This window comes from Drosophila eugracilis, unplaced genomic scaffold, assembly GCF_018153835.1.
Source record: "Drosophila eugracilis isolate 14026-0451.02 unplaced genomic scaffold, ASM1815383v1 contig_534, whole genome shotgun sequence".
Lineage (NCBI taxonomy): Eukaryota > Metazoa > Arthropoda > Insecta > Diptera > Drosophilidae > Drosophila > Drosophila eugracilis.
Genome location: NW_024573410.1, coordinates 50,851 through 65,074, shown reverse-complemented (window position 1 = coordinate 65,074; position 14,224 = coordinate 50,851). Strand labels below are relative to the sequence as shown.

Genomic DNA, 14,224 nt, shown 5'->3' with positions numbered 1-14,224 from the left:
AAGGCAAGACTGTAGAGGGTTAAGGGTGGGTGGGTGTTAGGGGGGAGGAGCAAGGCAAACGATGGAATCAATTAACCAAATGGCGCGAGTACTCGACAGTCGGCTGACTTTTGCATTGGTTAATAACCGCTTGCAAAAAAAAAAAACAAAATAAAAACCAAACGACAGACATATAAATAGAGAATTGAAATCAAAATCAAAAATATGTACAAACATACACATATATATACATCATCAAAAAGGGGTGCCATACCCCTGCTGTACCCCCTTAGCTATCCTCAAACCAGCCAACCTCAAAGCGAAAACCCGCAGTCCAAAAATCTCTCTGAGGAGCTTCAATTGTCTGCACTTGAGTTCAATTTCTATACGGTCGCGTTGGCTACCCAAAACCCAAAACGTAGAAAAACCAAAACCAAAAATGCTTTTAAAGCTCGCCTGCAGAGAGCGCAGAGATGTGATGAGGGGCTGGGGGGAGATATTTTCGTCATAACTATAAATTTTATTGAGATTCAAATGGTCTGCGTACAAATTTAGACACAATTATTACTTACTTCAATGACGCCAGCGAGTGTGGAATGAGGCAAGATTCTCATTTCCAAAGGGGGAAAATTCACCCCATGGGGTAGTTTTCAACTTCAAGTTGTTAGAGTTTCGGAATTTTAATATCAATTCCTAAGCCAAGATATTGAAACTGGAACTTGTAAAGCCAATAGAAATCAGATTTGTAACCTAGGAGTATCTATTGAACTGTCATTACTTCTTGGATTAAAATTGAATTGGCTTACTAGGAGATGTCAAAACAATCTCATTTAGCCTCCCCCTCCTCCACTAAATTTTCCACTTAATAGACAGTTCGTCAAATGACAATTACAACGACTTAATTACTTTTAATAAAGACGTCCGTATGTAGGCAAACGAGCAGAGAAAATACAGCTCTTCATTAGCGAAAAAATATACTCGGCCATTTTTGCATAATGCCTCATTATGCTAAGCCCAGAAGGAGGGGGTGAGAAGGGTAGGGGGTGCACTCGCCTTAATACATACAAATTGAAAATTGATGAATTTTTCCGGTATGGTGTCCGTCCTCCTCCCTTAGCTTCCCCAAACGAAATGCAGCTGGCCCCCAGGCAGGCCGAGAGAGTCTATCGCACTCGAATATCAATTAGTGCGGGTGGGTATGGGATTACCTCTAGATGGATCGATCGATCGATGGATAGATAGATCTTTCGATCTCTGGATCGATCTAACGAACAATCAATGGCAATTGCTGACGAAGGGAAATTACTAATAATAATGACTTTAATTGAATATTGCGCACTTCATTCATCCGCCTCCCGTTCGTTCGTTCTAAATTTGAATCTCGAAAACAGAAAACAGAGAACAGAAAAAGGGGGTCATACATATTATCCATTATAAACTTCCAATCGACCATAAACACTTTGAGAGAGGGTAGGAGGGATGGGGGCACAAACGGATCGATCCGTGGCAATGTCACAATGTTTTTTATAAATACTTACGGACCGGTAATGAAGTTCGCTTTGAGATTCGCAGGCAGCCGGAGGAGTACTCACTGAGTTTTCCCTTTCCCCCTGACAGCCGAACAATTCAAGCATGAAAGCAATTTTTAATTTATTTTGGTTGAGCGGTTCACTTTTTCCTAAAATTATGACATAATAGCTGGCATGGCATGGCCGAGGCATCCAGAGAGGAGCAGCGAACCACCTAATAATGTCATATGGAAATTTACGAGTACCGAACCCGATCGAAAAACCCGGACGGGGGACCTGAAATCTCATCGAGGGGAAGGTTGGTTGCTCTGGTCGGTCGGTGTGAACACCACCTCGAGTGTGGGAAAAGTATATTTGGATACTAATAATGCCAAACGATGTCGCTGGCGATGCCAAACACCTTCCGCTTCACAAATCATGAGTGTGTGTGCTGGACTGTGTGTGTTTCGATTACTTGGATTGGATACTTCGAGCCGAGAAACGTTGGCTGGCCAGTTGGGCCAGTTGTCTAATGTTGGCTAATGTTATAATTAACCTGACCGCAGCCGTCAACGCCAGTCGCATATCGATCCATCCATCAGTTGACCCCCGAACCCAATCAAAGCCAAGCCGCTTGGCCGGATAATCCCGGTCAAGACCTGAAAATCGGATTGACACTTTTGGTTAGGAAGCGATAATAGATTGTGTCTCCTGGTGGTTAGATTCTAGCTTGGCAGTTAGAAGGTGTTTGTAATGTGCTGATTTAATGTTTAAGATATATAGTATATATATAGATATAGGATAGATATGAATGATATTCAAAACAGAGTAATGATTCCATATTTAGCCATTCTAAAAGCAAGTTTCATATAAGATACTGTATCTAAAATCATTGAAGAACTAAAACAATGACACTATTTCATAAAATCTAGAAACTAGTTTATTTCCCAAAAAAAACAACAATAATTTTGATAGCCCAGAGGCCAAAATTGAATTGGCCACATCTGAATCGGATCTAGAAACAATTTAGTTAAGGCCCGTGGGCGAGGGAGATGGGCTAAGTATGTAAACACGATCATTAAATAAAACATTGAAAACGAACAAGACGCGAGACAATAAAAGCCAAACAAAGAGGCCAAAAGGGAAAGAGAGAGAGGCAGATAGAAAAATAGAAAAGGAGACAAGTTAACCAATGAAATAAACGCAAATTTAATGACAACAAACGCGCCACGCACAACTTGGCCAATACGCGTATTCCATTATGGCCAACAATCCAACCATCCAACCAGCCAGCCAGCCGCAGCACTTTACAACGCGAGATCGAATCGGCTGAAAGAGAGCTGAAAAAAAAAGCATAAAAACACGACGTCAGAAAACGAAAACTACAAAATGGAATACATAATACATAATACACATAAAGGCCAAATAGTGAACAATGAATTAAATGTTATAAGATGTAGATACTACGACGAGAGATACATTTGTATCTGTGCTTGCACGATCCACTGGCCGTGATCTCTCCTTCTCCACTTTTTATGGCTTTTCAATACCGAAAGTCGGTGGGCATACCAAAGGGAAAATTAATGCCAGTATATACATAGTATATATATATCTTGAGCTATTCTTACGGCCATTGTATCTTCAGCAGTCGTAGTTGCTTTCTCTTTGTGTTAATTGTATTCGAATAATGATGATGCTGGGTCGCTTGTTGGCCTGCATCTCTTGTATCTGGCGGATACTTTGGTCTACAGCTTTGGCTTTGGCTAATTTAATTTATGGCCACTTTATGTAAATTTCAAATACCACAGCTTAGCTACTCACTCTTTCTAACAAAATCTTTCGGCCAGCAGATCAATTTCTGTCCCAGCATCTTCAATTTCTTCTCTTTTAAGTTCTTCGTTTTAGTTTTTATATTTTTCAATATTAACCAGGCGACAGTTCATTGACATTTTGTCTATACATATGTATCTGTATCTAATATCTAGTTATGTATCTTTTTCTGTTGGTCAAAAGAAAGTTGAAAAGTTGGCGGAGTGACGGCATCTCTCAACTGGCATTTGCATAAATTTTGGCCACACATTTCTTGGCCATGCGAAACTAACAACTACTACCAACTAACAATAACAACCTCGGGCTAATTGCGGCCCATTGAGATGGCTATCGGCCAGTGGACTCGCCCCATTAAGAGAGCCATTTCGGTAAAGTTGGAAATTAATTAGGACAGGTTGTGCCTGAGCTTACTATATAGTAGAGAGGGATATATAGTGGGTGCCAATAAAAACGCATTGCAGTCTGTTGACTCTTATCGCCCCAAAGCGATCCATGAGTAATGGTCTCACGCATCTGACGGATGGCTGAGAGGGATCTGGCCCCTCGTCACCAGCCCATTTTAGAGGCCATTTCAGGTTTAAGTTTCGATTGCGTTCGCGATTATTGCGCTTCAAAAATTTGACTTAGCTTGCTGTTGTCTTTGGGCATTTTTATTTGCTCATTTAATTTCTGAATTTCTGAAATTACTCAATTAGTTTAATTAGCAGCTGGCTTCGAATGCCCCGTCAATGTCTATCCATGAAATAGATCGCAGATTTGTCTAAGCTGAGTGCACTGAGATGAAAAAGAAGGTAGTTGGAAGGTGTCTTTAAAGGTGAATAGGGGGAAATGGGAAAATGATTTTGGATGATTTTCGGGTTAAATGGGATATGAAAATATGCTTAAATGCTGCCTTAACAGGGATATCATTCTGAAATAAGATGTTTTTCCAGTTTAGCTTCCTAACATTTTCTAAAAGTGTATCTCACCTTGATTGATTTTTGCTTTAAATGTAATGAATTCCCCTGGGATCCATCTCGACACCCAGTCTTCGGCCTGATATAGTTGGGCCACTCATCTGCATCGCCGCGACTTGACGTCAAAGTCAAAGGCGACTTTGGCGACGGTCATTTGTCAAAATCATTAATGCAATTACGAGACCAGACTGAGACTGAGACTGCGAATGAGACTGCGACTGAGGGCTGTCTTCTGGCCTGCTAATTATTTTGAATTATTCAATTTCATGTCTCAATTTAAAGTCTCCGAGGCAATTAGGAAAAGTCGCTGCTGCCAGCAGAGTCGTCTTCTCTTATCGTTTTAGTTTTTCCTTGCCAGTGCCATTGAGTGGCACTTTGATGCGTGTCCAACTCGATAGGGGGAGGGCGTTCTGGGGGGGGTGACCAGAAATGCAAATGAGTGTATGTGAGGCGAACGAAAATAAAACCATTTAAATAATTGAAAATCGAACAAATCGCGCTGGGAAAACCATGATGAATAATAAGGAAAATGGAGATAGCAACGCATGCAAATTCTGGCGGTGGCGTTGGAAACTTGAAATTCTAAACAAAATGGTGTCCAACAACTATTGCGTTTGTATGCTAATTTATACATCTGTTTTTGATATGTGTTTTAGAGAGGGAGCGTGAGAGAGTTTTTGGTTAAAAATCTGCTGGAAAATACAACCAAATAAATCGGTTATAAAATGCCAAAACCAAACAGAAATTGTCAGAATTTCAAACTTGATTTTATTTTAGCAGTATATATATAATATATTATATCTCCTATAGTATTGGTAATTATTTCTGATTTTTAACTAGATTTTTCGATAATCTTTGAGCCAATTTGAAAAGAACTGACCAAAGGCCTGGCTGGCTGGCCCCGTGTGAATTTCACATCTCCACTCACGATTAACGAACCAAACCCACCAAATGGTTTTATTCGAAATAGAAAACATAGATACACACATGCATAGGCATAGATACGTTTGGTCCGCAAATGCGTGTTAGATTGCTGATGTGCAAAATCTAATTAATTATTTCATTAAAAACGGCATTTTATTGACATTCTAATTTGGATTTTTAGAATATTTCGTCCTGCTGTGTAGGCTATGTGTGCATGTGTATCTGCTAAACCTATGTATAGTTGCTATATATATATATAAGTATATACGAGTATGCTTGCAAAAACCTCCCCCGCAATCATCGTGTGGCGTGGGCCTGGTCAACGTGGCGGATGAGCGATTTTAATTGGTTTTTAACTAATTTGCCTGCATTGAGCGAGGTCCTCGCCACATGCCCCTGCCCCTAACCCCTCTAAAAAAAAAGTGTATAAAAAGCAAGGCTAAAATTAGAGCGGAGTGAGAGGTAAGAGGGCCGGTGTATTAGGCCTTGCCGAAATTGCATTGTTGACATCGCAAATAATTCGATTTGACATTTTGTGCCAAAAATTTAAACGAAATTTCAGAGGAAAACTAATCAGGCAGACTGCTAAAGGGAATAGAAAATTTAAAAAATATTTAAGAAGTAATATTCCAAACTACAGTAAACCCCTGAAAACTGTCTCATCCTAAACCAATTTAACTCAATTTCCTGATTTTATGTTCATGCGTGAGTTTGGTTTATGTCTTTCCCCCAAACACTTTCCCCTTATAAGGACGAACGCCCCCCAACAATGAAGTGAAGTCATAAACGATATAAACATAACTGTAAAAATAATGAGAGAAACAAGCAGATAAAAAAACACCACACACTCACAAAGGAAGCTTGTACTTTGGACTTTGTGTACATTCAAATGATTTTCCCACTGACAGCTCAAATGCAAATCGTAAAAATAACAATCATCATCATAACGCGCCCTCCTGACTGCCTAGCTCCTTGGGAATCCTAGTTAGAAATGGATAGATGGATGGATGGAGTGTCTATGTCAGGGGAAATGGTGGTGTTTGCAAGGGGCTAAAATATTTACCAAGGAACTTAGTTCACTTGCCAAGGCGGAGAGTATCAATTTACCAAAAATAACAAAGCGAGAAAGTGGTAGTAGGTTGGATGGGTTTTTAAGTCACTTTGTTTTCAAATATTTTTTATTGATTTTTCATTTTCTGTATCTTGTCTTATGCTTAAGGAAAATAGTTTAAAATCACTATAGAAAAATATTATTTTATTTTATTTTTGCTGTCACAAAGTGCTCTCTTAGTCTGATATACCCTTCGGGGCTTAAGTTTTCGGGGCATTCAAATAGTTAGTACAAATTGTGATTGTGCCCATGGCCAGCAGCCTTTGTTGCTGTTATTTCCGCAGTTCTAGATACGCTGCCCCCAACCCTTCTTCATACGCGTGTTTGAACAGTCATATATATGTATATATATGGTGGATCGTTATATATATATATCCTGATGGGTGTGTATATATGCCTAGATATCTGTGTATTTGCGGATGATTGTGTGTTGTTTAGTAATTCGTTTTTTATTTACCATTATCATTTACATTTATTTGTTATTATGTTACGCTCAACTCCCCCCAGGACATGCCTTCCTTCCCCCTACCCCCCTTTCAATTACACATACACACACACACATCGGTTTTTGGCCTTTTTTGGCCTGCCAAAACGCAAATCGTGAAATGTTTTGTTTTTAGGCACCACTGCCATTTGAAAGTTGAACATTTTTGAAGTGTGGCATGCTGAATGCAATTGCGTCCTGCACAAACACACACACACACACACAGTCACACATATCCTGCTGATTACATGTGAAAAGCGTATTTGTTGCTGACTTTTTTGCCCCCTTGTCCTGCCCCTTGGCCCGTGTTCATTTACATATTTTTCGGTTACCAAGCCGGAAACTATCTGTTGTTTTATTTCGTTGTGTCTTGGCCGGGTTAGTTATTGTATTGTATGGCGCGGTGGCATGGTGGCAGTTGCCCCCTACCCACACCTACCGATTTATGCGATGTGCGAGGCAAAGCGAATGTTTGTTCAATAAACGAAATAATTGCCAGCAAATGTGTTATGATGAAATTGTTTTGGGTTACTTCATAAATTAGCGCAAACGAAGGCACGCAGAGGGTGTTACTAGGTATTGGTTATATACTAACCATTATATACTACCTAATGGTACTTACTTACCTTGAACAATCTTTGCATTACTAACTTGGCCAACGTAAAGTTCCCCTAACCACTTTAATCATACACCACTCACTCATTGCACAATTAACCCTTGCATTGCTGGTCCAGCCTACTGCGATTGTCTTAGTCACGGCCAAAAGTGATGGCCATAATCGAGTTTAAAAAGCCCCATCATTAATCAAGTCAACGACGTGAGTCAGTGAGTGAGTGAGTGAGTGAGTACCCAAGGAAATTGTGAACATGATTTTCCAGCGGAATTCCACATGAACCATGAAAAATTACCAACCTGCAACTGCAACTGCAGGCGCCAATTGCAGGCTAAGAATTCGAGAGCAGGTGGAGTGGGTAGTTCCGCCTCTCTCTTAAGATTCAATGTATTCCGAATCTTCCATAGCGCAGGGCCAAAGTAATCCAAGACCAGCGGCCCCGAGATGAATGCGTTTATAAATATTTTGATGGCGGTACATCGATCAGGTTGGGATCAGGTCATAGAGCGAGGGGCAGGGAAGATGGATGGATTGTTGGTGGTTAGCTCTTCTAATGATCTTGTACAATTATTTGGTTGGTGCACTGAAAGAAATTATAATGGCTTTTTGGGAGTAAGAGGTCTTAGAAATCTTTTTCTCTTCTAGTTTCAGTTTATTACTGATTATTAGCTAAGATATCTCTCATGATACTACAGGCACCTTAGGTTAATCGTTAGAAAACCCTACCATCTTTTTCTCCAAGTGCATGTCAAAGATCTCTGGAGTGGCGGGCAACTTGAGCTCCATTGTTTTGTGGCTTGTAAACGGTTAAATTAAATTGATTTGCGTCTAATGCCCCCGACAAGTGGCCCGTTGGTCTGGTCTGGTGGTGGTTCGTAGGGTCCGTCCCGGTCCGGTCGTGTAATTAATGGTTTCATTAGACCAACCGCGGATCCAGCGGCAGTCAGCGGCCCGGTCCCGCTGCTTATGTATGAATAATTGGTAATAATATTTAATGATTGGCCCACCTGCCCGAGCAATTGTATTTGGATTTGAGCCATTCGAAGACTAAACTCAATTTCTTTTTCTCTTTTTTTTTGCGTTTTCCTTTTCCAGCTTTTAGCTCCGTCCATGGGCGCCGCGGCATATAGAGTCCGGTGAAAATGGACAAAGGCCGCGCGAGGCTGCCGCCGAATTAACAGAGAATCCGGAAAATCCACACACGGACGGGCAGTGCAAATATTTGCCAGGCTATCACAAAAAAAAGAACAAGAAAACACACACCCATACACACACACACACACCTAACAAAGGGAAAGCATTTGAACGACAATAGCCAAGGAATTAGCCACAAAAGAAGGAGCAACCGGGTCCATTAAGACAGTCACAACCCCATAAGATCCCATACCGGCTAGACGAGGTCCACTTAAATGACCGAATCCACCCAGCTCCAGACGGCGGAGAACAACAACGCGGGCGTGGTCAAAATGGAGCCCCCGCCGCCGGCGACCTCCTCCGTTTCCGTATCCGCCGCCGCAGCCGCCCACGCCCTGTCCTCCCTCTCCTCGCTCTCGATGGCTGCCACCGGATCCGCCCTCTCGCCGGCCACGCCCCCGCCCTCCTTGAATCTCTCACATCAGCAGCACTCGCAGCAGCACCAGCAACATTACGCCCTCAAGTGGAACGACTTTCAGACCTCGATCCTCAGCTCTTTTCGGCATTTGCGAGACGAGGAGGACTTCGTGGACGTGACGCTGGCCTGCGATGAGCGCTCCTTCACCGCCCACAAGGTTGTCTTGAGCGCCTGCAGCCCCTACTTTCCGACGGCTGCTCAAGGCCAATCCCTGCGAGCATCCGATCGTCATCCTGCGCGATGTGCGATGCGACGATGTTGAGAATCTGCTGAGGTGAGTTTTAGTCTTAATTAGGGGTTAAGATAAGGGTTAAAGTTATGTTTATTTTATATTATTTATTAAAATTTTAGCTTTATGTACAATGGTGAGGTGAATGTGAGCCACGAACAGTTGCCCGACTTCCTGAAGACCGCTCACCTGCTGCAGATTCGTGGTCTGGCGGATGTCAATGGTGGCTATCCCTACTCCAAGGCCCTGTCCGCCGCCTTGAGTCACAGCAACAACAGCAGTACCGGCAACAACAACAATAACAATAGCAGCAACAGCCTGAGCAACAACAACAATAACAATAACAATATAGCCGAGAGCAGTAATCACAACAAGATCAGCAGTTACTTGCCGCCCAACCAAACCAGCGCCTCCAGCAACAACAATGGCAGCAGCAACAACCACAGCAGTGGCGGCAACAACAGCAGCAGCAACAACAACAACAGCGGATCCCTAAACAGCAGCCTGAGCTCCCCATTCAGCGCGCCACAAATACCGCCACCGGTCACCGCCTCGAGTGCAGCGGCCGCAGCAGCAGCAGCTGCCTCACTCACCGCCGCCGTGGCAGCAGCAGCGGCAGCCACAGCCAGCAGTGGCAGCACCAGCGGTCAGACAAGCGGTACGCCCGCCATTCAGGAGCTGAAGGCATCGTCGGCAGCGTCGCCCGTAAGAAACCCGAACCCCAATCCCAGCAAAGTAAAGTGTGCAGTTCCAAGAAATGCAAGCACTCGACTTGGTTGCTCCTTTCCAGACTTTAACTCACATACGATATATCTTTATCTTTCTCCCCCAATCTCTATAGGCCAGCAGCAGCAACCACTGGGACATGGGTGAGATGGAGGGCAGCCGGAAGAGCCACCTGACGCCGCCGCCACAGAAACGCATCAAGAGCGCCGATTTGTTCCGAGCCCAGCATGGCATCAGTCCAGAGCGATTGCTGCTGGACCGCGAGTTTCCCGTGGCCGGACAGCATCCTCTTACTCGGAACAGGAGCGGTCGCGATACTTCCAAGGACCGCGAGCGCAATATGGAATTGAGGGAATCGTTACTGGGGCAGGCATTGGAAAATAGCAACGGACAACAGGCCAATCAGGTGGGTAGCTTTTTCAGGCGATGGAACTATAAGGATCTTAGGTTTAAGTTTAGATATTTATAACTTTCGATATTCCGTATCCATCACAGAAACACGATCTCGGTCAGAGCGCGGGCGAAGATTCGAACAGCAGTGATACAGAGCCCTCGGACCGGGGCGATGGTCAGCACGATGGAACCCTCGATGGCATCGACAATCAGCGCTCGCACTCGTTCCCCAATGCATTCCTTGGCCTCCAGGGCATTCCCGGCCTTCCTGCCAGGACCCTCCGGCATCAACAGTGATTTCGGTAAGTCGAGTTTAGCCTATCAATATCTTTCCTTCATTATCGATTACAAGCTTGCCATTCGTTTACACTTTATGATACGATATCAAACTATATACATATATAGATATATATGCCTCTTGAGTATGATTTACATATCGATTGGAAGAGGAGATAAACCATTACACATATGATTTGCATTTTGCCGGACATGTTTTTGCATAGTAACTAACTGTCGGTTTATCGATAAACAATTAGGGATTACACGTAATTAAAACAGCAAACTAATTGGCAAATAACGAAAATGTGATTTATTTCCTAAGGCTGCTAGGAACGCAAAAAAAAAGTGATACATAAATTAGAAATAAAAACAAACAAAAAACAGTTATCGATTAATCGAATATGTGCCTGTTTTGTATTATTTATAAAGCCAAAAAAAAAGAAGAAAACTGATATTTGTATATGATTTGCATTATTTTCTATAGATATTAGGAAGTAACTAACTATCAGTTGATGATAAGCCGATAATGATCATCGTAAATCAATCAATTGGCGAAATAATGAATCTAAATTACCTATCGATTACTTATCGGTTTATTGCTAATCATTGCATTCAATATTTGTGTGTAAAACTATTATAAATACCATCCTAAGTCGTAGCATTAGACTAGCATTTAAGCAGTGAAACTCACAAAACCTTTCCTTCTAATTCGAATAATATAAACAAGCTTAGTTTAACCAATGTTCGATTCTAACGAGCTGACCAGCCCATAAGAGCGGCCATCATTAGGCCCATAACCAACTGTCGCTGTTAGCTGGTTGGTAGGGAGAACCTCGAAACCAGATCCCATACAAATCCCCTGCCCAATCCCGTCCAGCGTGCCAAGAAATATGCGCGAAGCACGTGTCGCATTAGGCCAGGATACAGATATGTAACTGTTGGTCAGGATATTCCAGCGTGTGATTATAAACACATTCGGCTCGGGGTACGTAATGTCCGCTTGGCCATTCACGTATGTGCAAATGTTCTACATAACGGGCGGCAAAAAATGATTATTGCCATTACCAAACACTATTGCTATCGACATAACTACGGCTATTGCTATTGCTATTACGGTTATTGTGATTATGATTACCATTCGATTGTGGAACGGAAGGATGTGTTGGGATAACTTACACTGAAAGAAAAAGAGGTCTTAAGATGGCATTATTTCTAACCTTCAAACTGCCTTAACTTTCTTAACATCTACTGGCCTTTCTTCTTAGTGCAACGAAAAGGCGTTACAAATATGATTTGACCGAAACCTTATTCCCAGCTCCTTTCGGCTTGTTTGTGCTCCTTAAGCACATGACACGCACTTTGTCCGATGTCGCAAATGTCGCATTTAACGCACATTAAAATGATAATAGCCCCGGCTTCAGGAGCAGAGACCAGCCAGTCTCCTAACCGAATCCTAGACACTCTAAGCCCCGCGTGTCGCTTAATATTCAAGGCACATAGATCATTGCAACAAATGTTGGCCAGCACTTGGTCAGTTTAGTTGGGACTTGAGAGAAAAGAGAGAAGGGAGAAATCAAATTTAATAAAGCATAAACATTCAATAAGCTTCGGAACGAGCCAAAGTCATTTGAAATTCCGAGCAGTTACGGTGAAGGGGCGGTCCTGGGATCCCGGGACTTTTGGCCATTTCGAAATCCGAATCGAAAATATTAACGGCCCGAGCAAAAAGGATAAACTTTTGCGCAATGATAAAAATGATAAGTTCTTTCTTTTTTTTTGTTGCTGTTGCTGTTAGCCAGCCTTCTGTTTTTCCTGGCCCTGTCCGCCCACTCTGCTAACCCTACCCCCTCTCTAAGAGAGAGAAAAAAGGGCGACACTCGAGACCATACATATTTAGATTTTATTTCGTTTTATTGCTTTTTTGTGCATTCGATTTATTTGGTGGGCATTGGCAATGGCCGAAAACGGACTTGGAAATTGCGCACATGTGTGCGCAAGGACTTGAGAGCTAAGGTTCCTTCCCCCTTGCTCCTGTCCCCAGTAATATGAGTTGGGTTTGCATTTTAATATATTTACTTCCCTCTCTCAACTCCGCCCCCACAAATGTCACACACTCGCAATCAGATGCGGGCCCCGAAAACTACAAAAGACGAACGAGAAAAAGAGGAAAAAGTTTACTTTGCAAAAATCCATTGCAGAAACATTTATAAAGTGGCCCCCCCGGCCTGGCCAAAACCTAGAGCTAGCCCGAAATTGTCTTCGAGGAGTGGGCACAAAAAGGACTAGAATAACATAAGAAAACATGCACTCAGAAAAATTTGAATTAAGTTGAAGTTATACAAATACTTTTACAAAATTTTACCAAATTTAGATTTTTAAGAAAGAAACCTAAAGATTTCCCTCAGTGTAGTCAAGGAACTGTAGGACAGAGAAAAGCTGGACTCTAGGAGGCGTCTTCGCTGTCGTTCGCCGAGGACATTTTAAAATGAAAATGATATCGGGGAGACAAAAAAGAAAGCGGACAGCCAGGCCGGCGGCTGCGGCCTCGTCAGGTGGGTGGGATGTGGTCCCAGAGGTGGCCCAAACATTGACAGCAAATAAATGGCAGCCAAAATAATAACAGCAAAGGGGTGGCGTTGGTGGTGGTGTGTGTGTGTGTGTGCCTGTGACAGGACCAAGGAGGATGGCTTACTTCAAATCAGCTAGATCTGAGAGAGAAAAAAGAGTTAAAGAAAGAAAAAAGGATTCCTGGCAGCAAGTGCGATAGGTGCGAATACTGCATTTGGCGCCGCCGACGACGATGACGACGACGTGGGCGAAGATGTAGAAAGAAATCATTGACATATGAGGCCAGTTGCTCATTTTCTTGGCCAGACCAAAAGATGCAAAAGTTTCCGGAAGTTGAAGGGGCGTCCAATGGGCGTGGCAAAGGCGGAACAGAAGTTGGCCGGACCAACTGGCGCTGTCTGTCTTTTGGGCATTTTTGGCATTTGGAAGCTAATGCGCAAAGTTTCTTTCGATTTGGTTTGCCCAGCTATTTGCCAGCTGCTCACAAATGCATTTCTTTGGTCTTCGTCGCTCCCTCGTCTATCTTATGTCATTTCCTTCGACTGCAGAGCCAAGTTAAGGAAAAACTGTTGGGCATACATTTTCCATGTGATCTAGATGATTAAATCGCTTGTCTGCATTTGTCATAGTGGCTTGGGTAACTAATGTTGCTTAGTAGAAAGATTTTTGGTTATGAGATGAAGGGAAAGTAGTTGCAGTATGTATTAATAAGCCACTAATTACCTCTACAGATCGATTTGATCACTGCTGTCAATTGCATTCCTTGTCCTAATTATCTTTCTGATCTATAAACTGCTGAGTCAAAGTCCTCAGTACCAAGGAAAAGGATTAGAATCTGCTGGAAAGATAACTTACTTAGGAGTGTATATATTGGGTTTTTAACTCCCAGCCGATATAGACATTTAATGACGTACCTTGACTAACCCCCAACTTTACCTTTTGCACCCCCTCTTGATACTGCGTGAAATGCGTAAAATTAGCAGCCGGCACAGCCAAGGCAATAAGCATGCGA

At 42.7% G+C, this 14,224-nt stretch overlaps 1 protein-coding gene across 1 annotated transcript in view; it reads left to right on the top strand.

Moving 5' to 3' along the window:
- The window catches only part of LOC108111869 (protein abrupt), a 46,708-nt gene that overhangs the window by 12,891 nt on the left and 19,593 nt on the right, over nt 1–14,224 (top strand). Inside the window, 6 exon segments of the mRNA XM_041819300.1 lie at nt 8,501–9,201; nt 9,203–9,291; nt 9,369–9,951; nt 10,088–10,378; nt 10,468–10,632; nt 10,634–10,667. Coding sequence (XP_041675234.1) covers nt 8,815–9,201; nt 9,203–9,291; nt 9,369–9,951; nt 10,088–10,378; nt 10,468–10,632; nt 10,634–10,667 — 1,549 coding nt within the window. The 5' untranslated portion in view covers nt 8,501–8,814.